General features: G+C 41.8%; 3 protein-coding genes and 4 non-coding genes across 8 annotated transcripts; all 7 read left to right on the top strand.

Annotated features, from left to right (window-relative positions):
• The first annotated feature begins 185 nt into the window (after window positions 1–185).
• On the top strand, window positions 186–4,805 carry ing4 (inhibitor of growth family, member 4). 2 transcript variants are annotated; one of them, XM_061080771.1, is made up of 9 exons: window positions 186–244; window positions 715–786; window positions 2,035–2,201; window positions 2,333–2,447; window positions 2,535–2,661; window positions 2,775–2,919; window positions 3,867–3,928; window positions 4,047–4,112; window positions 4,223–4,805. In XM_061080771.1, exons 1-8 carry the CDS (start codon window positions 208–210, stop codon window positions 4,084–4,086), a joined length of 765 nt encoding a protein of 254 aa, XP_060936754.1. In that variant the 5' UTR covers window positions 186–207; the 3' UTR covers window positions 4,087–4,112; window positions 4,223–4,805. The 2 variants fall into 2 exon arrangements, with proteins under 2 accessions (XP_060936754.1, XP_060936753.1); XM_061080770.1 differs by having other exon boundaries at window positions 4,047–4,805.
• Window positions 4,806–5,712: 907 nt separating this feature from the next.
• Window positions 5,713–22,311, top strand: ncapd2 (non-SMC condensin I complex, subunit D2). Its single transcript, XM_061080794.1, has 32 exons — window positions 5,713–5,783; window positions 6,486–6,605; window positions 6,699–6,774; window positions 6,855–6,913; window positions 7,007–7,182; window positions 7,685–7,830; window positions 8,207–8,334; window positions 8,430–8,553; window positions 8,656–8,803; window positions 9,386–9,583; window positions 9,663–9,797; window positions 9,880–9,967; window positions 10,847–11,054; window positions 11,135–11,253; window positions 12,222–12,422; window positions 12,550–12,724; window positions 13,454–13,538; window positions 13,701–13,837; window positions 14,766–14,898; window positions 15,251–15,326; window positions 15,433–15,648; window positions 15,800–15,960; window positions 16,597–16,711; window positions 16,854–16,977; window positions 17,269–17,424; window positions 19,454–19,631; window positions 19,727–19,821; window positions 19,965–20,045; window positions 20,613–20,796; window positions 20,889–21,054; window positions 21,145–21,267; window positions 22,058–22,311. Exons 2-32 carry the CDS (start codon window positions 6,488–6,490, stop codon window positions 22,138–22,140), a joined length of 4,212 nt encoding a protein of 1,403 aa, XP_060936777.1. The 5' UTR covers window positions 5,713–5,783; window positions 6,486–6,487; the 3' UTR covers window positions 22,141–22,311.
• On the top strand, window positions 7,266–7,592 carry LOC133014820 (small nucleolar RNA U85). Its single transcript, XR_009681496.1, has one exon. It is a non-coding gene; the product is annotated as a small nucleolar RNA U85 (small nucleolar RNA).
• Window positions 8,992–9,277, top strand: LOC133014819 (small nucleolar RNA U85). The gene has a single exon (XR_009681494.1). It is a non-coding gene; the product is annotated as a small nucleolar RNA U85 (small nucleolar RNA).
• On the top strand, window positions 10,018–10,321 carry LOC133014821 (small nucleolar RNA U85). The gene has a single exon (XR_009681497.1). It is a non-coding gene; the product is annotated as a small nucleolar RNA U85 (small nucleolar RNA).
• LOC133014822 (small nucleolar RNA U85) lies at window positions 12,901–13,206 on the top strand. The gene has a single exon (XR_009681498.1). It is a non-coding gene; the product is annotated as a small nucleolar RNA U85 (small nucleolar RNA).
• A 2,383-nt stretch (window positions 22,312–24,694) lies between the features above and the next one.
• On the top strand, window positions 24,695–25,383 carry nppcl (natriuretic peptide C-like). Its single transcript, XM_061080790.1, has 2 exons — window positions 24,695–24,793; window positions 25,087–25,383. The coding sequence occupies exons 1-2, from the start codon at window positions 24,695–24,697 to the stop codon at window positions 25,381–25,383; spliced, it is 396 nt and encodes a 131-aa protein (XP_060936773.1).
• Window positions 25,384–27,718: the final 2,335 nt, after the last annotated feature.

The raw sequence follows: 27,718 nt of genomic DNA, 5'->3' as shown, positions 1-27,718 counted from the left end.
ATATATTTTTAAGTTTTATTAAATAATGAAAAGTAAATTGACTGTAGAGCCCATATCATATTGAATCAAGTACATATATATACACAAATAAAATAAGACATTAAAATAGTTTGGATGTGAATTGTAAAGTTTTTGTAGAGACACCGGGATCAGCCAATCACGTCGCTCCATCCCGGACAGGAAGCTGCGGTGTTTACATTTTCCAAGATGGCGGCGGGGATGTATTTGGAGCATTATTTGGACAGTAAGCCGTTTTATCGTGATTTAAAGACACTAGAAACACATTTCGACCTTCTGTCTTTCCCTACGTGCTGTGTTTCGTCCAGGATTGTTGCTCTTTGTCAACTCGCCTCTGGGGAAAAAACGCTGTGGCTGTTTCCTCGCGGTCGGCGGGATGAGGCTCAGTCTATTTGCTGGAATAACGCGTCGCACTGTAGCTAAGAAAGGATGCTGTCTGGCGCCGAGCCGCAAACACACAACCACACACATATTGTACTCACTATTTCGACTTAGTGTTAGTTAATTACTCGAGCACATTTGTCTGTGTGGCCCGAGTCCACTAGCAGTACCGACCAGCTCGTTTAAAAGCTACGGTTAACGGTAACCTAATCACCAGTTCATGAAATGGAGCCGTCTGTTTCCGCTGTGGTTTCGTGTGGATCTCTGTGAAATTGAGGTTGATCTCTGCTTTTGCTGTGTTTCACTTTTTTCCAGGCATAGAAAACCTTCCGTTTGAGCTGCAGAGAAACTTCAACCTGATGAGGGACCTAGATCAACGCACAGAGGGTGAGACAAAGAAATACGTGTGGATGTCGAACCAGAAACCGCCAAACACAAGTTATCTGCCCAACAGTTTGGAAAACAAACCTGTTACATGCACGTATTTGTCTTATCTTATAACATGATAGTCAATTCATTCCCGATCAAGGGGGTCAGGGTCCTTCAGAGGATCCCAAGTAAAGTCTCAGTCACTAGATGAATATAGGGACATGAAAGGGTTTGTGCAAAATATTACATTTATATTATTAATTTTCCTTTTCCCAGTGGTAAATCTGCCTTGGAAATCACAGTGTCTGCTGTATAACAATTAAAAAACAACAAATACATCCACATGTTTATCTACAAGGACTGTTAGGAACAGATCGATGGCGTGTTTGAAACATATATTTGTGATGAGGGGTCATAAATAAACACAAGATCTTTTTATACTAGTACATGAAACATTTCAATGATTTGTAAACATTTTATCAAGAGTAAACCTGAGGTCGTAATCAACCTTTGCCAGTTTAGCATTATAAGTTGTGAGTTCACAAAATGATTTGCCAGTTATCTTGGTTATTTTCTTTATTGCTCAATGTACTATTTATAGGCATAAATAAAATGAGTATCCATGCTTGTTAAACAAGGAATAAATTGTTCCCTTTAATTTAACAGTCACTTTAACTGATTTATAGAAGGTAATTAAGTAAATAGTTTATCTAATATTGCACTTTTCACAAAATAGTGACAAAATGCTTCACAAAAGAAAAAAAAAAGTTTTTAAAAATAAACAGAGCCAACCCAAAACAAAATCACAAGCACTAGACATTACAAGGCAAGTTAGAATAATAACCAGAGCAACCAACTCAAAGCCAAGATCACCTTTTTTTCTCAGGCGGTTGAAAGTGATAACCAGTAGGCCCTGACCTACTGGTTATACAAGGATGGAGCAGGTCCGAGTTGTATTCGGGTGCCTGACCATGCAGAGCTCTATATGTGAAAATCAGAACCTTAAAATGAATCCTGAACTTAATAGGAGGCCAGTATAAAGATGATAAAATGGGCGTGATATGACCCATCCTGCTGGACCTGGTCAACAGCCTTGCAGCAGCATTCTGGACCATTTGTAAACGATCCAGGGCCGACTCGCTGTAGCAGGTGAAAAGAGACTTGAAATGATATACCTGGGATATTTATAGCTGATGGTGTTAATTGTTAACAGTGATATCACATATGTATGTGGTTTTTAAAGTTTCCCTCCTTGTATCTTTTTAGATCTGAAAGGACAGATAGACTCTCTGGCCAAGGAATACACAGCCAATGCTCGGACTCTTTCCTCTGAGCAAAAGCTGTCCATACTGAGGCAGATTCAACAGTCTTACAGTAAATGCAAGGAGTTCGGAGATGATAAGGTGCAACTGGCCATGCAGACGTATGAAATGGTAAGTATCCTCTATAAACTCATTGCTTTGTGCACATTTGCTGGTAATACAAGTAGAATAATAACAAGGGCAATATGAATGTAAATGATGTATATACCACAATCAGGCTGCTGAAGTTGTGTATTTTTCAGGTTGACAAACACATCAGACGCCTTGACACAGATCTGGCGCGGTTTGAGGCTGACCTGAAGGAAAAGCAGATTGAGAGCACAGACTATGATTCTACCTCCAGTAAGGGGAAAAAAGGTGCATATGCATTTTGATTATGTACTTTTTTTGACATAACATGAGACATTATTTTAATCCGTTCTCTGTTGTATGTGTACTTTGAAGTTTGTGTCAATCCAAGTGAGACAAGACAGAAGGAAAAGAAGATGGCTAAAACAAGGTCTAAAGTGAAGAGTTCAGATGAAGACAGCAGTCCCAAGACTGCACAGAAGAAAGTCAAACTCCTTCAGCCGTACGTTGTGTTTCTGATTTCCAGCTTGTGATGGATTTGTGTTTGCTCTTGAAGTTAATTATTCATAGCTTCATGATTGTTTTCTAATTGAAATATGTTTGGTCTATCGTCAGAGGGGAATTCAACAGCCCTGCCTCCAACTTCGGGAATGTGCATCCATCTGATGTGCTGGACATGCCGGTGGACCCCAATGAGCCCACCTACTGTCTGTGCCATCAGGTCTCTTACGGCGAGATGATTGGCTGTGACAACACTGATGTGAGTTTTCCTTTTGTCTCAGTTCACATGTGCAGAGGCCTTTGTAATTTTCCCAAATCTCTGAGCATGTTTTTGTGTTAAACAGGTATTTCTGGATGGATTTGATAATTAAAAGTAAATATAATTGCTAAAGGAAAATGACAAGTCTAAAGTCTTCATGCCTCTGATAGAAGAAACATGTTACTGAGGATGGTCAAGTCTTGAATAACAAATGTAGAAATAAGGAAAAGAAATCTTGATAAACGGAATAAAAGTGCTGAGAGCTCGAAACATTTCTTATGTCATAAAATGAAAAATTACAATTGTGCAGTCAAAGCAATAATTAGAAACAATTATAGTTACATTTGTATGAACAAGAGCAGGATTTTTTGTGCAGTTTTGTACCTTGAGAATACTGTGTCTGTTCTTCCTTTTGGTCAGATGCATTGCTTAGAAGTCTATAATCATATTTTCTTTGATGGAAATTGAACTGTTCCCAAGAATATTATCCAACAGTAAAATTATTGAAAATAATTTAACAAAACAAAAAAGAACACTAACAAACAGAAAATATATGACTTCATTCCATGTGACCTTTACCTGCCCACCCAAAGAGCTTAGGATTTTATTTGTGTGTTTTTATTTAAATAATATCAAATATAATTTACAAAGGTCGGCTTACTTCTTTGACATTGAAATAATCAAAAATACAATTCATTACAATAAACAGAATTTGTAACCATGTTAAATGACAGTAATCACTTCTTGTACAATCAGAAAAAGTCCTGCTCCTCCTTCTCAGTGGATAAGGTCACGAATGACATTAAGAAAAAACACACACAAATCACATTGTGATGTTTTCCTGTGAAAAGATTGATTCTGTTTGTGATCATTTTGTTTTGTCTCTCCCGTGTGCTGCATTTGCACAACACATAACAGTGCTTTGTCTGTTTTTGTCTTTTCTGCAGTGCTCCATCGAATGGTTCCATTTTGCATGTGTGGGCCTGACAACCAAACCAAGAGGAAAATGGTACGAGCCTAAACTATAAACTGCAATGTATTGTCCCTGTTGTCAATGTGTGAATTGCTGCTCATTCAATCCAATCACCATAACTACTTATGCTTCTTTTTTCATTCATGCTATGCAGGTATTGTCCAAGATGCTCCCAAGACAGAAAGAGAAAATAAAAACACTTTGCTGTCCTGAAACAAAGGTGTGGACACGAATCAGATGGAAATTGAGAAGAGCATTTCTTCATTACTTACTCAGACTTTTTCTTTCTCATATTCTTTAACATTTGGTGCTTTTTCTTTTGGTTTACAGTGTGTAATTTGCCTTGGTCTGATGCAGTTTGTGAAGGAGCCAAGTGGTTACAATGATATTTAAATATTTTTTTGTAACTGTTCAAAATAATTGATTCTTTTTTTGTTTGTGTTACTTTTGGTGCTCTTATTGTGTATTTTATTTTTAAATTGTTCTTTTATGAGTGAAAAATGAACACTACAAATGCCCCTGATGGTTTATCAGTTTCCATGATACTCTAAACTGTATTTACATGTATGACTACAAAATTTAGGGTATTTTCTCTGAGAATGGTTTGGCGGCCATGGATTTTTTTTTCTTTGCTTTGTTGTATGGTTAGTTTTTTATGCTTAGCCTTGGGAAAGTAGTATTACTTTTTGAACTGTAACAAGCAGGCAATGGAAAATGAAGGCAAATGCTGCATCCTGACAGTATTAGTCATCTGTGGTAGTGAGTTAATCATTTCATTTCTAACATTTGATGAGTGCCGTATAGAAAGAAACATATTTCGTGTAAAGTATTGTCATTTGTAGCTGAAACATTGGTACAGGGCGGAGAGGGTGATTGTGTTCTCAATCATTTGAATACAGCTACTACCTCAAAAAACCTGACTGTGTCTTCCTGTGTGTCCGTTTTATCATCACGCTGCATTTAGTCTCCATCCGGCACATTCAAGTGCTACAAACAGTTTCTTGAAGACGTTCTGATTGACGGAGTAGCAATCTGTAGGGTCGTTAGGAGTCGTTGAGGTTACCTGAGAGGCTGGACCCACCCTGTTGTTGTGGGTCGTTGACAGATGGTTTGAAAGAGGAGTGAAGGAGGCTATCTCTGAACAGAGGAGGAGGTCCACCTATCAGCCACATAGAATATAGTCTCAATTTCCATCCCCAGGAAGTTTCACTACAATTCACACCTTAGGACACATGACTGAAAGGGGGCGGGTGGGTCCACGCCTCCCAATGACCGATTGGGTCCAGCCTCACAGACTCCTAACGACCCTACAACTTAAATACCTGGGACTCCCACCAGCCAGTCCTGAAGAAGCCTCATGGATGATGGGATAAGAAATCCCTTCACCTAAACAGGGTCCAGTTGACCTGCTTTTTTTTTTTTTTTTTTTTTAGCTCCTGGTTATAAAATGACCTGGATGACTGAGAATCTCCACAGACATAATCCTTCATCAGTCCCACAGTGGGGAGATTTGCAGTATTACAGCATCAAGAGTCAAAATAGGCATCGGTGAGTGATGAGTAAATTGCAATACTTTAGTGTAAGGAATAAAAAAATAAATATGTAGAGGGATGGCTCATATAAATACCAGGACCTGGGGGACTGAGACACTCCATAGACTTTTCATGTGGCAGTCGATGTTGTAGTTTGGTCGGCGCTCCATTAGGGGGAACTGTTGAGTCAAACCCTCTCGTGTGTCGGGCGCATATTTGTGACGTCAACGCGCCGTGGCTTTGGCGCGATGTTTGGATCATTTTGAATCAGACCGTTTGAAGCAGACGGTGAAAGAAGCAGATTCCTCCTCTGGTTTCAGAGGCCGACGTCGTGGCTGTCAGGACTACAGGAGTTACCGGTGAGCGCTATAGTCTTAAAGTTCGTAAACAAGTCGTAAGCTCCCATTAGCTACAACCGTGCTAAACAATGATGTTAACGGCGAAAGAGTCTAGCTAGCGTGACGTTAGTTAGCCTGCTAACTTTACCCGCTAGCTTGTTTGGCTAGCTCGACTCACAACAACAAAGTCGTAGAGTTTGGCTGATTGAAAGATTCGTAAAAACTCTTTAAGACTTGTCGAAAATTGTATTGAACTGAAAGTGATGTTTAAAAGTATCAATTAAATCTTCACTGCTGTAGATATGATATTTATTTGGTTGTGGACTGTTTGTTCCACCGTGTCTTATATGGGTCACGGTTACATTATATATATATACATTAAACCGTCTTTAGGTTAATGTTTTGGGCGAGAGCTCTTGAGGACCATCGTCCCTACTGATTTTCAATCATACTTGATTGTAAGAAAATAGTTATTGTATTTAAACTGTCCAATATGTATTAAAGGACTTGACAGACCTAAAGAACCCCCCCCCCCCCCCCCCCCATAGGAACTCAATCATAGTGAACAGCGTTACCTATCTGGAAGTTTAAAAGTATTATCACAGATGCAGTCAGATTGTAGTTCTACCAGTAAACTTACTTTCACTTTCACTGCAATGCTGTTTTTTTTTTTTGTTAATGAAGCACTGACCTAAACCTATGTTTCTTTGTGTTTTTCTGCAGACATGTCGTGGGACTTCTTTGTGCCCGTTTGCACAGGAGACCTGGTGAAGACTGGTGGGATCAACCAGTACGTCGTCCAAGATGTGGTCTCCTCAAAACAGCTGCCAGCCAGTCTCAGTCGTGAGTATTAAATCAGACTGTGGAAGTCTGCAGTTGCTCTTAGTGAGACATTTCATTAGAGTTGAAACATACATTTTGTTTTATCTCTAACAGGATTCAAGGCGGCACTGAGAAGCCAGGGGCCTCTGTGTATATTGGAACACTTTGACACATGCTATAGTGTGCTTCAGTAAGTTTTCATCACACAGACGTTGCTCCAATTATCTCGTTGACACTGAATCAACATCAAGAATACTGTTTACTTTTTAGGCACTGCAACTCAGTTGAGCTGGGAGTAAAAGAGGATACTCTGGAATTACTAGTACAAGGTGAGACCTTTTTATATTTCTGTGTAACTTGATAGAAATGCAACCCTCATGTTCTTGGGTGATCATGTATTGTCTGGTTTCTTTTCATTTCAGTGGTTAATGGCCTGGCTGCTACCCTGCCGGCACTCCTCATGGCCACCTCAGTCTCGGCTGCAGAGCGCAAAGAGAAGCTTAATGCGGTCAAGATGAGCGTCTTCCTGATCTGCAAGCTCACAGAGACGCTTGAGGTCTTTTCTTGTAGGCAGTGCATCGTCACCGCACCTGGGAAGGTATGCTCAATAATGGCACAGTTAAGAAGCATTCAATGAATGGCTTTCACAGTTAAATTGTTATTTGATCTGTCATTTTAAACGCCCACTGATGAGATTATGGCAACTTTTATGATCCAGTCAGACCAAGAGACCATGGTTTTTAGCCTGCTGTTTGGTGGGTAGTCTTGGTAGTATGGTGAAGATTTATTGCACTGCTGTAAGGCCCCACCCACAGTAAACATGACACCTTCTACAGCCTCTGTCCCCCCCAAAAGCTATGGGATGGGATATGCAGGAGATTTCAAACAAAGTGTGGATGTTTATTTTTGTGTGTACGTTGTGTGAATGTATGTGTGTCAGCTGGAAAGAGCCATGGTCTTATTATTTGGTTTGGCGGGTATGAACACATATTTGGTAATCTGAGGGCTTGTATTGTATATTTTTTAACGTTAATTTAGTTGTCGTGGATATTTCCAGTAATATCAATGAAGCTTATCAGACACAATTGTCTCTTACACAGGGTGGTAAAAAAGGTAAAGCTGGTGGAGAGGGACTCGTGCAGTGGGAAACAGAGAGGGAGAAGGTGCTGCAGGCACTTGTCCAGCTCCTCCAGCTCGATATCCGTTCCCTCTGGAACCTCTCCCTGGTGGAGGAAGAATTCATCAGGTAAATGAGCACTGGGCAATAGTTTAACGGCCATATGTTTAACTTTCCACTTGCCAGCATTTGAAATATTGTGGCCTTAATTGGAGCTTATATGTAAATTAGCTTTGCCTTTCCAGTAATAATGTTTCGCAAAACCTATAAGGAAATAATATTTTTTTATTTAAAAAAAAAAAAAAAAAAAAAAACTTCTTACACTCAACTTTATTTTCAGTCAAAACCAGTATATTTACTACTAGAGGAAAGTCTTTCTTTTTTTTTCAGTTATTGATCCACTGTGATGTTCCAGTATCATTTTCTGTTGAGTTCAAAGTCTTGTGTACAACTACTACCATACCATATATTAATTAAAAAAATTCTGTTCCCTTTGTTTCCGTAGCTGTGTGACCTGCTGCTGTTACAAAGTTCTTGAGAACCCAACCATCAGTCATGTCAAGAGCAAACCCACCAGAGATTGTATAATCCACCTATTGGGTGTATTAATTAAGAAGTACAACCACCTCCTTGGTCAGTCCTTCACTATGCTTATCATGGGTGCAAGATACTGCAAGAACAAATCAATTTTTGGTGTTACATTTTATTAACTTTCTAAACTTTTACAGGTGCAAGTGTAAAGGTGATTCAGTTGCTGCAACACTTCGAGCAGTTGTCATCTGTTTTTGCCCAGGCAGTGTCTGTGTGGAGCACCGAATATGGAGTCAGGTCTATCATTGGAGAAGTAATAAGGTAGGAGCACATTATGTTTTGATACATATCATTTATGTGGAAATATGATTCCTTGGTTGCAAATTCTAAAGAAATTAAAGTTATCTTCCCACCTTCTTACAGGGAGATAGGTCGGAAGTCCAGTGAGGAGCTCGCCAGAGAGGGGTCAGGGGTCAAAGCATTTTCTACCTTTCTCTCGGAACTCAGCGGCCTGGTGCCTGAATTAATGATCCCCAACATAAGTGTGCTGATCACACACCTGGAAGGAGAGGTACTGCACACCAGAACATGTTGTTCCTGCCAAACTAAATTCTTGATGTATAGCTCATGCATTGAAATAAGCCCCTATTCGAGCTGGGGAGAACTCTGTACTCTCTCTCTCGTACGAGACAAAATATGGCTATAGTAGAGGCAAATGTCCTCTCCACTTTTCTCTTATTGCTGTTCGGCTAACTTTTTGCCCAATGATGAGACCAAGGCGAATACGAGCTCACTGAATGAGAGCTGGGTTCTTCTTTGCCTTAACTGGCAGGTAATCTTGGCAGTGCAGGGGAGGTTTCCTGCTCTGCTGTAAGGGTCTGCCTACAGTGTTCTGGCTCATCCCAGAGTATTCCTCAACAGTCACAGTGGAGTAATAACTGGGATGATGCCGACAGTGTGTGTGCATGTGTGAAAAGGCAAGAAGTTCACCCAGCTCTTTGCTGTTCATGCGGCCATGAGTTGCTTCTTTGGTAATCTGAGGGCATATTTCTCAATTTCTAATGAACTTAGGGTTGGGCTATAAACCTTGAAATCAATATAACAATTATTTTAAACCTTGAACTTGATTATCCCCTTTCCACCTGTTATTCAGAGCAACACAATGCGTGTTGCAGTGTGTGAAGTGCTGGGAGACATCCTTGTGCGGGTCCTGTGTGGAGACGGTCTTGATGAATCTGGTAAAGCCGATCGAGACCGATTCTTTGACACGCTGCAGGAACATCTGCATGACACGCACTCCCACGTCAGGGCACGTGTGTTGCAGGTGTACACACGAATCGTCAACAGCAAGGTATGTTTAGTAGACCTGTGTATTTGTGAAAGGATGACATTAAATTCCCACCTGGTAACAAATTCTGTCTTGTGTTTAGGCACTGCCCCTGTGTAAGTACAGCGAGGTGATGGAGCTTGCTGTGGGACGACTGATGGACAAATCTATAAACGCAGTGAAGAGTGCTATCCAGCTGTTGGCTGCCTTCATAGCACACAACCCCTACAGCTGCAAGGTAACCCAAACCAAAAGGATTCAGAACTGGAGTAGGAGACATTTCCATATTTCACAGTCTCACAGGAATTGGTCTTTTTCAGTTGAGCAGCGCAGATCTGAAGATTCCACTGGAAAAAGAGACTGTTAAACTCAGAGAGATGAAAGAGAAACTGGAGGGGAAAGCACCAGGTACGCATTTGTTGGGAAAAGTTATTTATTTTCATGTTGGATTCACTTATGCCCAATGATGAGACCAAGGCGAATACGAGCTCACTGAATGAGAGCTGGGTTCTTCTTTGCCTTAACTGGCAGGTAATCTTGGCAGTGCAGGGGAGGTTTCCTGCTCTGCTGTAAGGGTCTGCCTACAGTGTTCTGGCTCGTCCCAGATTATTCCTCAACAGTCACAGTGGAGTAATAACTGGGATGGATCGACAGTGTGCGTGTTGTGTGTGTGTGTGTGCATGTGTGAAAAGGCAAGAAGTTCACCCAGCTCTCTTTGCTCTTCAGTCTGCCATGAGTTGCTTCTTTGGTAATCTGAGGGCCAAGTTAAAAAAAAACATTTGGGCACAGAAGACTAGGTCCCCCAAAAGAGGTGTCTCAAAATCCAACCTAAATCTTATCGTAACTACATATAGCATATTTTTGGAAGATTAGAACACAAACTCACACACTTCTCAATCTTGTTACATCTAACAATTTAGTATTTAAAAATAACACAATGAAGCAGATTTTAAAAGAACTGCAGCTTCATTTATTTGATCAAAGGAGGGAAAATGTAACGGCAACTATTTTAATTGGTGTCAAGAGAACTTGAATTAATTAACTGAGATTTCAGCTTTTACTTTTATGTTACCTTTCGTTATAGTAATTTTAAATACCTTTCTCAGATTAGACATTTGCAGATCAAGTACTACTCAGGCATTTCAGTCACTGTAAGAAGTTCATTCACTTAAGTTAGTTTGGTATATTAAACGCACGCCCCCAAAAAATTTACCATTTAAAACTGGGGAAAAATTACAAACTGATTGGATTTAAATGACTTAAACCATTTTCTGTCCTATTTGGCAGTGGCTGTGATTAAGGCATCTGAGCTGTGGGCCGCAATGGAGCCTGAGCTGCTCATCACCGTTGGGACGGAGCTGGAACCCTCAAGTGACTCGGAGAACGAGCAGCAGGAAGATGAGAATGACCAAGATGTGGAAGAAGAAAAAGTGGCTGAAGACGACAGGGCCACTGCAGTGATGATTGCTCAGTACCTCCGGGTCAACAAATACAGGCAAGGGCAGGGATGTTTTTACACTCGTATCAACAATCAGCCAACAATCCGAAATGTGAGATCTAACTTGTGTCCTACAGGAATGCTGTACGTCTTTGTATCAAGGCTCACAGCTGCTTCCCTGAGTCTGAGAGGTTTGCTTCTCTGTCCACTGTTACACCTGAGACTCTAATGGAAACCCTGGCTCTGATTTTCAAAGGTAAAACCTGCACTCAGTTCACTTGTCCCCTTTCTATTCAGAGATACTCATCCGAAGTACTCTCAATTTTTATACTTAATGGAGGCAAGACTGAATACATTTAGGATTTAATTATTTTCACATTCTCTTTCAGTTTCATTTCATTATTCTTTAATTGCCTTAACCTGAGTATTTCAGAGCAGAGAACACTTCCCTTTTCAAACCAGCCGTTTTTTATTCATGATGTATTTCAGACCACAAAACTCGGGTACAAACGTTGCTATCATTTCAAGAGAAATAACACTAATTTTTCATGCTCCCCAAAATCAGAATTGGACTTCTCCATTGTGTTACAGGCTTCCAAAGACTTTTTCAATATAGTGACAAATATATCGGCAGTTTAGAAAGATGTGTTTTTAATCACAGTTACAAAGGAAACTGCATTCATCTTTGAATCCAATACAGACCGTGTCGTCTGTAGTAAGGCTTGTTGTGAAGTGCAGGATTTTAGCAATCTCAGTCATAGGCCAATAACTAGAAATGTTCCGATGCCCTCTTCCCTTCCCCGCAAATCTTATACTGGTGCATACGTTGCTGGTATCTAAACATCTTCATTGGTAACCTAACTGATTATTTAATTATTGCCTAATTTTTGTGTTTGTTAGACTATTCAACCCCCCATGAATTCCTAATCACACATGCCACAAGATAAAACCTTTTTTTACTGCTGTGCCAAAATGTTTCCATACAACTGCAGGTACACTGGCTCTGTGATTAAACACCCAAGACAGACTAGTGTGTATTGCTTGTTCTTTAATGTAAGCGCGGCTGCCTTACTTGCACTAAAAGCCTCCAGAGCGAAGACAACAGCTGTAACCTAATTTCTCTAATCAAGCAGCAATGGAAAGGCAATTTATTGGCTGAACTCCTGTATAATTTCTTCTCAATGCAAACTCTCAACATAATACCACCCCTGCTACTCTCTTCAGGCTCTGACGAGGACGCAGCTGAGCTCAGCCAGAACTTGCCACCTACCCCACAGAAAGAGGGGGAGAAAGAGGGGGAGGAAGGGGAGCTGAAGAAGCAGGAGATGTTGGTGCAGTACCTGAAAGATACAGAAACCTTCGCCTTACAAGTGGAGAGAGCCATCTCTGTTATCAACACGATGCTCTATATGAAGACCACTTCAGGTAGCATAGATTATTAGTCAAAACCTCATTAGTCAAACATATGCATTTCCCTATAGTGTTTGAATTTGCGCTGTACTGACATGGAGATATGTGCAACTCCCGTAACAAAAGTTGTTTTTGTTTTTAGTGGTTCAGGAGGCTGTGCAGTTCTGTGTGACCGTGTGTGAGTTCAGCGTTGCCAACTCTGTCAGTGGTGTGAGGAAGATGTTGCCTCTCGTCTGGTCAACTGACACTGCCATTAAAGATGCTGTCGTTCAGGCATACCGGCGCCTTTATCTGAACCCACAGGGAGACAACATCAGGTCTGTAAAACATGCATGAAGTGCCCTGACTTTGAACAAGTACATGTCGTGAGTAACTATTAGTTTTACATTTTAGCTTATAATGTATAATCTGCTCCAAAAAAACTCGAGGGGAAAGCACACAGTACATATGAACCCTGGGAAACGTTTTTATCTGCACGTTTAATTCACATTTTGCCCAATGATGAGACCAAGGCGAATACGAGCTCACTGAATGAGAGCTGGGTTCTTCTTTGCCTTAACTGGCAGGTAATCTTGGCAGTGCAGGGGAGGTTTCCTGCTCTGCTGTAAGGGTCTGCCTACAGTGTTCTGGCTCATCCCAGAGTATTCCTCAACAGTCACAGTGGAGTAATAACTGGGATGATGCCGACAGTGCGTGTGTTGTGTTGTGTGTGTGTGCATGTGTGAAAAGGTGAGAAGTTCACCCAGCTCTCTTTGCTCTTCAGTCTGCTATGAGTAGCTTCTTTGGTAATCTGAGGGATCAGTCCAGAAACCAATTTGGGCTCAGAAGACTAGGTTCCCTCAAAACAGTAATATTCAGTCATAACTCATGTTTATTGTCTCTTGGCTGTCTTGATTTCTGTTTAATATAAATCATAAAAATATAGCTCTTGTGATTTTCGTTGAATTTTGAAGCTATGTGAAATTGCTTGTTGGCTTATTCCTGTGAGCATGAATTAATACCATATGTTTTTGCAACTAAAGAGATTTATTTTGTGCTTGTATTAGGATGAAAGCTCATACTCTTGTGGACAGTCTTTCTGAGCTGATGGTTGACGCATCTCTGGGAACAATCCAGTGTCTTGAGGAAATAGTGAGTAAATGTTCTTACTCATGTGGCTCATTTCTCTCTAGGTAATTTAAAGAAACATAGTTATGCAGAATTTTGAAAGACACATTTGTAACAGCCGTGAAATGCTTACGGTAGTTTTACTTGATTCATATGAGATCCAACCCATCAAACTTATCTCTGTAGGTCCAGGAGTTCTTTGGCGGTGGCAGCAATCTCCAGTCCACTGTAGTGCAGGTCCTGTGGGAGAGGTTTACTGGGAAACGAGAGACGTCTGGCTTAAACAGGCGAGCTGCAGTGTTGCTGCTGGGCATGGCTACACGGTAAGACACAGACCACTGTCAGCATGTTCTCAGGAAATTAATTTATCAAGCCATTATGAAGAAAAGGGGTTTTAAGCCTTGCCTGTAATTTCACTCAAATTTTCTAGAGTTGCTGCAAAAGGGCAGCACAATGTCTTCAACCGTTTTTACTAACTCTCTACTTTGCACTTTCATTTAATGACTATGTTGATCTCGCAGTTCTTCAAGCAGAGAAGTAAAATTGACTTGATCGGAATCCCTTAAAAAGTTTAAATTATTGCAACACCTTATTCAAACATGAGCTTCTTCAGATCCAGATACACACTGCATTTAGGTACAGGTATAAACTGGATCAAATATCTCATTGTTAATTTAATTGAAATGGACTGATTCATGTGCTGGCAGGAAATACAAACTGTCAGAGTTCCACTTTTAGTTGTGTTGATTAAATAAATGCACTTCTTTTATATTCTGGTCCTGCCTCAGCTACATGACATTCAGCAAATTCTCTCATTAGTCAGAATACAAGCTCAGCTTCAGCTCCTCTTCATTGTAATCGAAGTCACGACCATATCTAGGCTCCTTGCCAGTGCATTTCACTGAATATATGTATTTTTCAGTGTTCCCCCTCAATCTACCTCAAAGAGAGCCACTGCTGCAGGGAAGAGCGAGCAAGTGAGAGAGTAAAGGGAGACTATCTGCAGTCCGCCCACACTGCTGCCTCTCTTCATGAAGCCAGCAGCCTTCATAAACTATTAAATCTTAATCCTAACCCGTCCTCCTACTCGCATTATCTAGGCAGCAGCCTAGAACTGGCAAGGCCAGCACACTGTAGTCGGGGTGATGTAGGGCAGATATGTTATTACTTTGTTTTGAATAATCATTTGATCCTTTGAGAGTTTTTTTCTTTGTAAAAAATTCTGTTTTTGTATGTATGTTAATGCAACAGGGCAGAGAGGGAGGTGGTGCTCAGTAATCTGGACACTCTTTGTTCCGTTGCTCTCGGAGAAAAAGTAACTGAGGACTTCCTTCTGGCCAGAGACACAGTTATAACCATCTGCAGTATCACTGACCACGTCAGGGTAAGAAAATATAAACCAGGATTTCTTTTCAATCAAAGTGTTTAGTTGATTTAACCTATTGATTATGGATTATGTCGGTCAATGTGTTGAAAATCTTATTTGAAATGTTTTCTGATTGGAGACACTGGGTTTGCTTTAACGACTCAAAACCAAACTCAATATTGTTTAATCAGCTTTGCTTTCTGTTTTTGTCTTGGAGATCCCAGCTGTAGAAATATGTTTTTATTTAGATACAATAAATCCTAGGCCACAGATAAATTGGGTCATTTAATGTACAAGGCCAGGTTTGTCTCTGTCAACAGATTGGTATAATATGACACTGATAACTTACATATTAAATTTTTTCCACCAGCAATCCAAAGGTGCTCCATTCAGACTTCCTCAGGATCATCAGCTCTTCACCTGCCTCACACAGGCCCTCGCTGAAGGTAAATTAGGATAAATGGGCCCTTTGAGAGATATTTCCCAGCTTTTCTGTATTAGCTTTTACCACTCCTGTTTTGTTACAACTGCATCTGTTGGTACCTGCTCCAGGTGTGGTGATGGAGGACCCTTACTGGCAGGGCTTTATGGAACAGGCTGTGCGTCTCATCTACTTCCTGGCTGAGTCTCCTGACCAGCTGTGCTCCCGGCTGGTGCAGCGCAGCGCTCGCCTCCTCCTAGATCAGATTGCAGAAGCTGGGGAAGTCAACAAAGATTCTAGCCAGACTCAAGATGGATCTCAAGAGTCCAGTGAGCAAGATGAACAAGGTGAGACCCATTGTGTCTCTTTCTAAAGAAGACATTTGCAGTTTAAGGTCTAATCTGAATTGACATTGGCACCGATACTGAGTAACCAGGACCTCTTGCTCAGTCAACATGCTCTTAATCACATGTGTCCGCTTGTCTTTGTGTCCTGCAGTGAACTGTGTGTGTCTGGCCCAGCTGTTGGCTCTGTGTGGCTGCGTGGCCTTCTGGCAGGTGTCTCACCTTGAGCGCAGTGTGAGCGCTGAGCTCCGGAGGAGGAGAGGAGAGAGGGAGGAGAGGGAGGAGAAGGAAAAGGTCCCATCCAGCAAAGCTAAGGTAATGAGGCTGCCATGACTTGTGTACATAATCTGTACAGCTGTGCACTCGGATTAAAGTTTAATTAAACATTTGTAATGAGATTCATTAGTTAAAGCCCTTGTTCTGTTCAGTCCACAGAACAAGATCATGATCAGATGTTTTTGTAAAAGCTTCCAGGTGTTAATATCACTTGCCTGTTTATAAAAGTATAAAATTCTCAAAGATTACAAATGAAGCCAAACTACCTATTTGTTTTGACAGACAGTCTCAGGAGGAAGACTTGGTGAGATGTATTTTGGTGACACAGTCGGATGAGTGATGGCACTTAATTGTTCAACCCATCAGGGAACAGGGATAAATATTCACCTTAATGAGCAAAATATTTAGTTTTGATCTTTTCTCTTGATAACCCAAGAGACACACGCTGTGACGTAAAACAAAACATTTGACTCAAACCGGAAACTTTTCAGGTGTTGAAACGTTTAAGTACGGATACATTACAGCCACCAGCCTCAAGTTGGTGTTTCATACAAAAATATGGGCAAAAGTATAACATAATTTAAGCTTACATAAATTAGTAAGTGAGATTTGCTCACTTTTAGACCAAAGACAGTGAGTTTATAAATCTAAACCATCGCTTTATTTGTTTTCCAGCAGCAATCAGCCAATGAGAGTGCCATGGAGGAGGAGCTTGGGTTGATGGGCGCTTCTGCTGAAGATACAGAGGCTGAACTCATCAGAAAGATCTGCGAGACTGAATTACTGGCCGGTAACAAATACCTCTTGTCTTTTGTTTTGCTGCTCCACATTAAGCTTTATTCAAACCCACTCTTAACCATCCACTACATTCATTTCTTTACAGAGATTTAGCAGAATCACCTAAACATCTACTCCACCCTCTTTCTCTTTAGATGAGAACCTGCTGTGTGCATTTCTTCCCCTGCTGGTGAAAGTCTGCAGCTCTCCGGGACGCTATTCCCACCCACAGCTCACCACTGCTGCCTGTCTGGCACTCTCACAGTACATGATGATCAGGTAAACACACTGCCTTTGGTGCTGATTAATCATCACAAACAATTATCTGCAACTATATTAGTCCATGAAGTAAAATCGAGTAGGAAAGTAAGATTCATAGGTTCCATTTTGGATGAATATTTGTGAACTTTCGCTTGAGCTGTGTGAATTGTGACGGGGGAATACAATATTTTTGTCATCTATTGACCAAACAATGAGGTGCTCATTTGCAGATTAATTCAAACTTTTGCTAGTTGTAGTCGTACATATAGAATTTGGTGAATAACCTTTTAATGCTGTGATTTCTTTCAGCCCATCGGTGTGTGAAGAGAACATCCGTCTCATATTTACAGTGCTGGAGCGCTCTACTCTTCCTGTCGTCAGGGCCAATGCCCTAATAGCCCTCGGAGATCTCACTGTGCGATTCCCAAACATTCTGGAGCCCTGGACACAGAATCTCTATGCCAGGTAATCTAATGACACGTTAAATTTGATCAGCACAATAATATAAAATACATTTGTTGGTGCAGTGGCTCATCACCCCCTCGCAGTAATTGATTCTCTTTCAATTACATACACATTACCATAATATCCGCAGATTTGTTTTATTTCCGACACCCAAGATTGTAAGGAACAAGCTACGGCTGATGGAGGAGCTGAGTGGGTATACAGTAAATGACGGTTAATCTCGGCCAACATCATCCTTATGCTTGTTCAGTTCATCATCCAGATCCCACCACCTCCACCACCACGTCTCAGTGTGTTGCTCCTTTCAGCCACTGAAGTGTTGCTGCTGTCACACTGCTCCACTGAGCCACATGATGGGAAAAGTTTACTCTTTCCATCACGACTTTTTAATGGCAGGGAAACAAACTTCGAGATAATCTACGATGGCACAACTCTGATATCCGCCTTGTAATCTGACCTCTGCGGTTGCCGTGGTAACTGGCCAGCACTTCGCGGCCTGCAAACCCACCCCCTCTTGTGAACTGGGGCGGAGGCATAGACAAGGGCACTTGAATACAACGGACAACTTAAATTCTAGTGTGTTTCAGGCTGTGGCTCTAACCAGTGGCTAGTGTGTTGTAATTATATAGTGCAGTTGAATGAGCTGAAGGGAATAATTCTAGGTCAAGTCAAAGATTCTGCAGGGGTTAACGCTCGTAGCTACACTGTCATTCGAAAAACACTTAGTGGTTTCTATCTGTTCCTCCTGCACAAAGTTACACTGGTTCCCTGTACATGACTCACAAGCTGAAGTTTCTCTGTTTGATGTAGTGCGCTTTTAATTGCACCGATTAATAATTCTCACATTGAGGTGTTTCGGAACGTGTAATAAAAATTCTGTTCCTTTTCATTATGTGCCTTTGCCCTCCATAGTGTTTTCTACCTGATAAGCATTTTATAATGTCCCCTAATTGTCTCCTCCGCACAAACACCTCCACTGTTCTCCAGGCTGCTGTCCTGGAGTCTCCTGATAAGAGCATTAAGAATTAATTACCCTGTTGCTCACTGTAGTAAGCTGCTGCATTGGTATGTGGAAGTGCCATGTACTAGTGTCTGATCCTCTGCCAGGAGTTCTGCTCTCTGGCAAACATGAGAAATGGTTAATGAGTTTCTTTTGTTCTGTGGCTCTGGATGAGGGTGCATCTAAATGGGTCTCGGGATGCTATCTGGTTGCCCTGCCACAGCCTGTCCAATCCCATTGTGCTCGGCTGAGGCGCTGACGGTTGTTTGGTTTATGTAACATTCTGGCTAATTCCAGGTTTTACAGAAAGCTTAATTGACTGGGATGTGAAAATGGCAAGAAAAAACACTGGTGACGAGGCCTTTTACCCAAACTCACATTTGTAGCCATGTTATAGGAACTTTTCTTGGAACGGCAATGATTGTCTGTCAGTCAATTCAATTTTACACAGATAATCAGGCTCCTCTGAGGTTGAATCCTACTGACTAGTTCTCTCTGACGGTTAAACAAGCATCACCTGCAGATTAAACATTTTATTTAACCAGTGAAATATCACAACATCTACAGGATAGTTTCAAAAAATGTGATACAGACATTCATGGTCATCAGAGGATTTATCCTGATGACTTAGATAATCCTGACTTTAATGTAGCGCCACCAAGAGGTTGAGGTATGTGGTTGTTAGTGAAATGCGTACAGGTTTTGAATGGATGAAATACAATGATTAGGGTTAATCCTTATATTTTAAGATACTGACAACTGTTTCAAATCTTAAAATATTCTAATGACAAAGAAACTGTTCGAGAAAACCGTTTCACCTTTTGTATTCTCATCAGGCCACATTTTAACCCGTCTGACAGTTAATGTTCAAACACCTGCAAAATTACCAGCGACAATATATGTAGCCTTTATTAGCAAGTGTTGTCATGCTGACAAGCTAAACAGAAAAATGCTTAGCTGACTGGTGTCTTCTTCTTGGCACCAGAGAGGTAGATGATGAACTTGCCAGTAACGTCTCCTCTTTTCCAGGCTCAGCGACGAGGTTCCTTCAGTGAGGCAGACAGCTGTGACAGTTCTTACTCAGTTGGTGCTTAAGGATGTGCTCAAGGTCAAAGGTCAAGTCAGTGAGGTAGCAGTGCTGCTAATTGACCCTGAGGCCCACATAACCAGCCTGGCCCTGAACTTCTTCAACGAGTTGGCCACAAAGGTAACTACACACACGCACACACACATTCAGAAGGCATACTGTAGTGAAAGGATAATTGGAAGGTTTTTAACTCTGTCGTTGTCGTTGCCCATCAGGACAATGCGATTTACAACCTGCTCCCAGACATCATCAGTCGCCTGTCCGATCCAGAGAGAGGAATGAGCTCAGAGGACTTCAACACTATCATGAAGTGAGTTGCCCGACTTCATACTGCTGAACTCTGCAGGGTCCAGATAAAAAAACGTGTCTTGTTTGTTATCATTTCATGAGAAATGGACATCTTTGCATTTCTGAGAGCTTTGTTTAGATGCTTTATTGTTTGTGTTTTTTCAGACAGTTGTTTTCCTACATCACAAAAGAAAGACAGACTGAGTCTCTGGTAGAGAAACTGTGTCAGCGCTTCAGGACTGCCAAGTGAGTTCATCTCCACCTCCTATTTCCTGTCTTCACACCTATGACCTCTATCTTTTGTTTTTAGTTTTTTTTCCCCCGACTCACTACTGAAGACTAATCCAGCAGTATATCATTTGTGCAAGATGCTGGGGTGGATGCGTGGGTAATTAGTGGGTGGTGAAGGATCGACAATTACATGGAGTTCACAGTTCAGTTCACCTGTCGCCTCCAGTCTGATATCTTCTTCTCCACTCTCTTTGTCATGGAAACTGTCTTCCCATATATCTGAGCCGTGTAGACGAACAATTGGCTCGGCCAGGCTTCAGTCTGCCTCTGACTCATACTCCATCCGTACTCGAGAGCTCACAGGAAGGGCATTTTATATTAAACAATGGCAAAGTGAATTTGGATAGAAGAGGTTCCTGGAAAATGAGATTTGGTCCGAATGCCAGGGCAAAGCCATGCTCATGAGTAATGAGCTAATGAGCTTTTTTGTTGTTGGATGTTGAATTTCTATGCACTTCACATAGTTTCAAATCCAGTTTAGTCCCTAATTCCAATGACTCTGGTTTTTACTTCTGTCCTCAGGACGGAGCGTCAGTGGTGTGACTTGGCCACATCTCTGTCTCTGCTGTCCATGTGTGAGCGCGGCTTTAAGAGGCTGCAGGAGTGCTGGGAGTGTTACAGTGACAAGTTGACCGAACCTGGAGTTTACCAGCCTCTGCTCTCCATCATTGCCAAACTCCGCCGCGGGGCCAAAGCCCAGTTTAAGGTACAATATACTCTCATTTAAAGATTTTTATTTTTTATTTATATGTATATATATATTCGCTTGTGTTTACTGATGTTAACTTTGTTAACCAGGCTCAGGTAGATGAGTTCGAAAAGCGTCTGACAGCTGTTCACACGCGAGGGCTGGAGAACGTAGAGAGCCCTGAGGTGGACGAGGAAAACCAAACGCAAGGCTCCTCTGAGAAGACGGTAACGCGTACGCCTCTGCCCACCAGAGGTCGTAAGGGGAGCAAGAGAGGTCGGTACTCACTGACTTAGACTTTCACTGAACATGTTGAGTTTTGATTTGACAAAGTTAACTTATTATTTCTCCCTCTCTCTTACTCAGGTCAAGCTAAGCCATCATCTTCTAGCCATGGTGATGAGAGTTTTGTGACGCCTCAGAAATCCAAAAGAAAGTCCAAGAAACCTGTGATCACCTTCAGCAGTGATGAAGAGGAGGATGAGGAGGGTGAGTGCAGCCTCATTATTCATTTACGCTTGGACTCAAATCCCTCAGCTATCTATTAAAATATTTGGCATGTGTTTAAATAAACTCAATTTTCATTCATCAGACAATTCTCTTGATTTAATTGCTTGACTTGCAAAATTGTCAGAAAATTTAAATTATTACATCACAAAGTTGTCTTGAAGCTTAATGAATCAGTCCAACCGCACAGTTCAGATGACTATCACGAAAAACCATGTGCAGTCATATTATAGAAGCTGTCTCAAAAGAAAGTTTGGTATTTTTTGCCAAAGAAATTAATCAATTTAATTGGTAAAACTATTAATTTCTGTCGGTTTGAGTCAAATAAGTGAGATACATTTATTGTGCTTCATTCAATGGAATTGGGAGTAGAGTTTAAACCCCAACTTTGGAAAAAGTCAGAAACAAACTTTGGATTAATGCGACAAAGTTCGTTGTGTGGACGACTGTGTTCAGCCACATCCAGCAGCTCCAGCTCTAAGAGGATTTGGTAGCGTTGTGCCTCAGTTGGTTTTTGAAATCATCTGTGCTTTGTAGCAGCACTGATCTAAGATCTGCAGGAACTTCTGTCTGAGCTGATAAGAAACTAAATCTATGAGCTGAAACTAAATCTATGAGCTGTCGACTTCATGTCACTTTTTTACACACTATATATTTTAATGATTTAAAAATGTCAAGTAATCAATTCTTCCAGGACAGGTTTGTAGCTCTGTGACTTTGGCTCGACTCGTTTTGCTTAATCGATTTATCATCACATTTGTTTTTTCATCAGATGCTGTAATGGCGGAGAGTGAGACGCCGAAAGTGACGACACCCATCGCCCGCACATCCAGACGAACCCGCCTCAGAAACTGAAGCGCTTTTTTTTTTAATTCACTTTTTTGTCTTACTTCTGTGTCTCTTTTTTAAAATCTTTTTATCTGAAATGTACTCTTGCATTTTTACATGTTTTTACCTTCCTTTTTAATTTTTGTATATTTTAAGATCCTTTTAATTCATACCAAGCTACAGTAGTCTGACGTTTGTAACAGCATAAACTCAGGAACTCCTTTAATAAACCGGTTTGTGTTGATCAGGATTCTTCGTCTGTCTGTCTCCGAAGAGCCGTCACTCAGACGCTGTGAGGAGTCGGGTGTATGCTGGGTCGTGTCAAGTGAATTTATAGCATCATTATAAGCAGCTTTGAATGTCTCTTTGTCTCGTTTGGACAGCAATGTTTAACCGGCTGTCCCAGCTTGCTCCGACAGTATTACTACCCCACATGCTTCACCACTTTCTTTTTCCTCTATTTCGTCTTTCTAGTTTTTCCACATTGATTCTGTCATATCAGATTTAAATCACTAGAGGGAAAAACTTCCAATTCGAGCGTGACTGAATGCTTATTTGCAGCAATTTTCTTTTTGCCCTCTTGCTGTTGCCTAGTTGGCCGCCTCTGTTCTCCTGTAATCAATCTCCTTTGTAGGTTTTCCCTCCGCTCACTGCCTGGTGCTTTTTCTCCCTCCTCTTCCTCCTACTCCTCCACTGCCTACTTTTCCTCCTACAGCGCTCCTCTTTTCTCTGACACCACATGCACGCTAGTTTAACCCCCTCCTCCCTCCACTCCCCTCATCGCTAATCTCTCTCCTTGTCGCCCACTCCCTCGCCCACGCGTTGTCCTCTCCGAAAAGATGAGAGGGGTGCAGTTCTCTGTGATTGATGTGTTACGTAAAAACACTTTAGCCAACAACAGGCGAACAATACGATTGCACCAGCACTTGGGTTCTGAGTTTAAATGTATTCAGTGGGTGCTACAAGAGTAATTTAATGTTTCTAACTTATGTTGCTGCAAAAAGATGAGTTCTGCTCGCTGCGTATGAAAACGACACAATTGTGCTCTCTGCAGGAGGAGAAACTAACTGATGTGATAGACAGGTGGACACGAGCTCCTGCCCGTTCTCTGCCACACATTTGTAATTGCAGGGGTTTATTTACTTGAAATAATTACAGGTTGCTTGAACTTTGAGGTCTTTGTGTATCTCTCTGTTTGTGTGTGTGTCTGTTGGATCGCACAGCTCCTGCCTGTATTGTAATTTGGTGGCAGGGGGTACAGGGAGCAGATGGCGCTGACAGACTGTAACTCACCCGGCAGTGGGGAGGTCAGTTCACACTGGGAAAGACTGCAGAGACAAAGGGGGAGAGGAGGGAGACTAACATGCACTGGGAGCATTGTTGCCACTCGGCAAATGTATAATTCAGATAAAAGTGGTGACACAAAACGTGTGAATGCAGCCGGGTTCACTTCATAACTCACACTCTGCTCTCGGTGACAAAGCACCGGTTGATCGCTGCCCTCTGACAGTGTGCAGCACAGGGGCATCCATTGGGGGGGTGCACGGTACACAGTCACCTTGGCAATGACAATCACTATCCCACTATGACATCATTTCACAGAAAAGATGAGGAGGAGGAAGAGAGGATGGGGTGAGGTGTGGTGGAGGGAGGGGGGGGGGTCATATCTTGCACTACAAAAACCCTGCAGCATCCCAGTTGATGCCCCCGACATCCAGCTCCTGCCAGGAAGAAGGAAGGAACGAACCGGAGGAGAGAATCGCCCGCTCAGTTCCATCACAGAGCGAGCAGTGGGAGGAGCCAGGCGGGTGAGAGAGTGATGCTCCAGGCAGGTGCCAACAAGTGAGAGGTAGAGTGAGAGAGCGAGGGATGGAGAAGAGCCTGTGAGAGCAGAAGACACCCAGAGCTCCGAGAGAAGACAACAGGTGAGCAACTATCTCCTTTCTAGAGAAATCATGTTCAACCAGTTTGTTTTCTGTGATTCGTATAATTATTCCCCTGAAGGAAAATCCCAATCAGGTTAAATTTACCTTGGTTATAGCTGCAAGTGGAGCTGTGCAGTTATAAAGAAAACCTTAAATTTCAACAAATTTTTACTGGATTAAAACAGATATAACCTGTGTAGTGATACAAATTGAGCATTTTAATTGAATGAAATGTTTTGAAATTATTAAATCTAAGTTTTGGGATTTCACTTATTCAGTTCTTTTTTTTATAAACAAAACCCTAAAATTAGGGAACTATTTTTAACAGCAGAAAGTGTTTTGTATATCAATAATACTAACAATGCAATAAAATTACCTTCTTTTTTTTCTTACGTTCTCATTTCATAGAATTTAAAATGATGCACTTGTGAAATTCTGATATTAGGTTTGTTTAATACTGTTTCTGTACAGCACTACTAAATGGCTCCCAGACCATTCGCTTAGTTTTCTTAAAGTTTTACAATTCATAGATACATTGGGTGTACTGAATTCATTTTTTCAAAAGTTCCTCCATATGATTAAAGATGAGTTTTGGTGTTTTTCAGTTTGTGTGTTTCCAGTTTTCCTGCACCAGTGGTTCCTTCATCTCTGCTGCCATGCTGTGTCCTGTGCTGCTCTGTGCCGCTCTGCTCCTCCTGACGCCGCTGGACCTCACAGAGGCTCGCGCTCTGCATCCCGGCACCGATGCCACGCAGGTACGGAGAAGGGGGTGGGGGGGTGGAGGAGGGTGAATGAGAGAAAAGGGGAAAAATAAGAATGGACTGAGGAGGAAGCAGAGTGGATGAGAAGGGGGGGGGGGGGGTGAATGAGAGAAAAGGGAAAAATAAGAATGGACTGAGGAGGAAGCAGAGTGGATGAGTAGTGCACGCAGGAGAATAGTCCTGAAGGAGGGGAGAGTAATGAAATGTATCGCTGATTGAATTACTCTGCCTCCTACACTCCCTGACAATTAAATTGAATCTTGTTTCTCCTTCTTTCCGCTCGGCAGTTTATGGAGCAGTTTCTGGAACGCTACAATGACCTTTTGACCCTGGACGACCTGGAGAACCTGTTAAACAGCCAACCAGAGGAGCAGTCCACCTTCTCCTCCGGGGTCAAAGCGGCCGAGACCCCCAAATGGGCCAACGCGCAGACGCAGCCCGAGACCCCCTGGCTGCGCCTGCTGAAGGGCGCCCTGGCCAATCAGAAGCGTGCGGAGCCGGAGCGCTCACGGCGGGGATGGAACCGGGGCTGCTTCGGGCTGAAGCTGGACCGGATCGGGTCCATGAGCGGACTGGGCTGTTAGTGGAGAGGAGGGGGAAATAAAGACTGATGACGTCCTTCTTAGATTATTGTCTATATGTGTCAAAAAACAACACATGTTAGGGCGTTCACCTGCAGTGAGATGTGGTCCCATGCCTGTAGACTACATGTAGTGTGGTGTAACGGTGTCGCTAATGTGGTTTCATTCTGCCTAGATCAGATGCTTCACTCCATCCTGGCTGTTTAACCGAGTGGCTGTAGCCTATTGCGTTGTTTAAATGTTCAAGCTGATGATTAGAACATGTGAGATATGTTTACATCAAACCGTCATCGCTGATTGTCGCCTGGTTTTTCTAAGTCAATTGGCACTTTGTGTGTTTCTGGTCGTGTCTGTTGTACTGTTACTGTGAAGGTGTTTGGAGATTCTGTGGCCGGAGGACTGAGTTTCCCATCAGGTGTAATGGACACGATGGCACCTGTGACTCCTGCTGATTGTTTTCTGTTTACCTATGATTTGCATGAATAAATGGATTCGTCATTTGCTCCACTCTTGTCTTTTTTGTTGTTTGTGAAAATCCTCATTCACTTTTATCCTCAAACCCTCCCTGTTAGTTCGCTCCGTCTTTATTGACACGCGTCATCTCGATTTGTCCTTCGAACCAGAGCTTCAAATCCTTCTGACAGACGCTCAACTCTCTGCTCTTCGTTTAATCTTCTTGGAGGAAGTGACATTTTTCTCCTCCAGAAACTCTGGAGTGTCGGCAGCCAATTCTAATAACATCTGGATGTATGAAAAACACTTTCCTGCGGATTTCATTCTGCTGTTACAGCCAATATCCTGCAGGGCAAAATATCTTATAGACATGGAAATAAAATTCCTGACATACTGCATTTATAGATTATGTATGTACATATGATGCAATTGTATACTTTAATGGTTGTTCTGGCAGGTCTTTCTAGCAATGTGCCAAGTTTGAGAAAAACACACGAACAGCTTCTTTAGAAATGAAGATGTAGTCGTTTAAGGATTCCTGTGGGGATTAAAGGGTTTTGGGGTTAATCTACTTTTTAAAAATGAACATAAATCATTCAGAAAGAAGAGGCACTGCTGCTATAAATGTTTCCAAACCTTAATATGGAACACAAGACCAATAACAAAACAGTTGAATGAGGCTTTTACACCTCAGTGCAAATTCAATGCACTGATCTAAAACTGTGTTTGTATACAATAGATTAATTTGCAACAACACATAAACTAAACTAAACATACAAATTATGAATTAAAACCATCATTAATTCAGCCCTATATCTTAAACTAACAATATTGGTAAAGGTTTTCAAATGTTTCTTTATTTTAATTCTACTATTTGGTTTGATATTAAATAGGTATTCAGGAGCAGTTTTCTACCACAACACTAGAGGGCAGTCAGGGTGTATTATTGTTTACCTGTTATCAAGCGAAACTTTCCTCTGGACTTTGAACTGAACTTTAATAACAGGATACAAGTTGCATAATTGCCGCTGCGGCCTTTTTGACTCGGTCACATGACTGTGCACAGAAATCCATACATCTACTGTAGCTCTAAGAAAAGAGAGAAAACTAAAACATTCATAAAAGACCAATAATATGAGGTTAAATCATTGTTGCTGTGAGTTTGCTTTAAAAGTTATTCCATTCATTTCACAGTGACCTTCCCAACGAACTAAAATACAACATTGACATTTTGCTCAGGGGTTGGTTTCTTCCATCACTTTCACATCAGAGCCACTAACTCAGTGGAGTTTGGCTGCAGTGTGACAGAAACATGTGATCTGTGTGCAGCAGCATTCACAGCACTGAGAGTATAACATGGCCCGAGTGTTCACTAGCCGGCCAGCGTCTAATCTTAGCCTGACCTTTACTTCCTCTCTTTGACCTTAAGCTACACAGCAGAGGCTAAGACTGGCATGCATGCACCCGGGGTTGTGGTAGTTCAGCTATGCCCGGACCATTGGAGTGGAGCCATAAAACACACCAGCACTGACTGGTGCTCCGCTGCACAGTGACATGTCTGCTCACCATATGTTTAACCACGTACTCTGCTGCAGCAGAAAACACAGAATTGTGATCTTTTGGGGCAGTAAGATATGAAAAATGTTATGCATGTTCGTGGTCAGCGACAGTGACAGGAAGCAACAGCCCCAGGTTAGGTTTCAATCCACTGTCATGAATCCACAGGGGCGAGGCAGACAGAGAGACATTTCCAACTGGATTCTACTTGACAACTCTCTGGTTTAAACTGACATCCTCATTATTTAGAGTTAACGTTTTATAATATCTGAAGGGGGGGGGGGGCTCTCTTTTTAAAGAAAAGCTGTTGCCTGACAAATGAGTCGAC

Source organism: Limanda limanda, chromosome 11 (genome assembly GCF_963576545.1).
Source record: "Limanda limanda chromosome 11, fLimLim1.1, whole genome shotgun sequence".
NCBI classification, from domain to species: domain Eukaryota; kingdom Metazoa; phylum Chordata; class Actinopteri; order Pleuronectiformes; family Pleuronectidae; genus Limanda; species Limanda limanda.
Note: the sequence above shows the minus strand (reverse complement) of the source record. Positions and strands in the feature narration are given on the sequence as shown.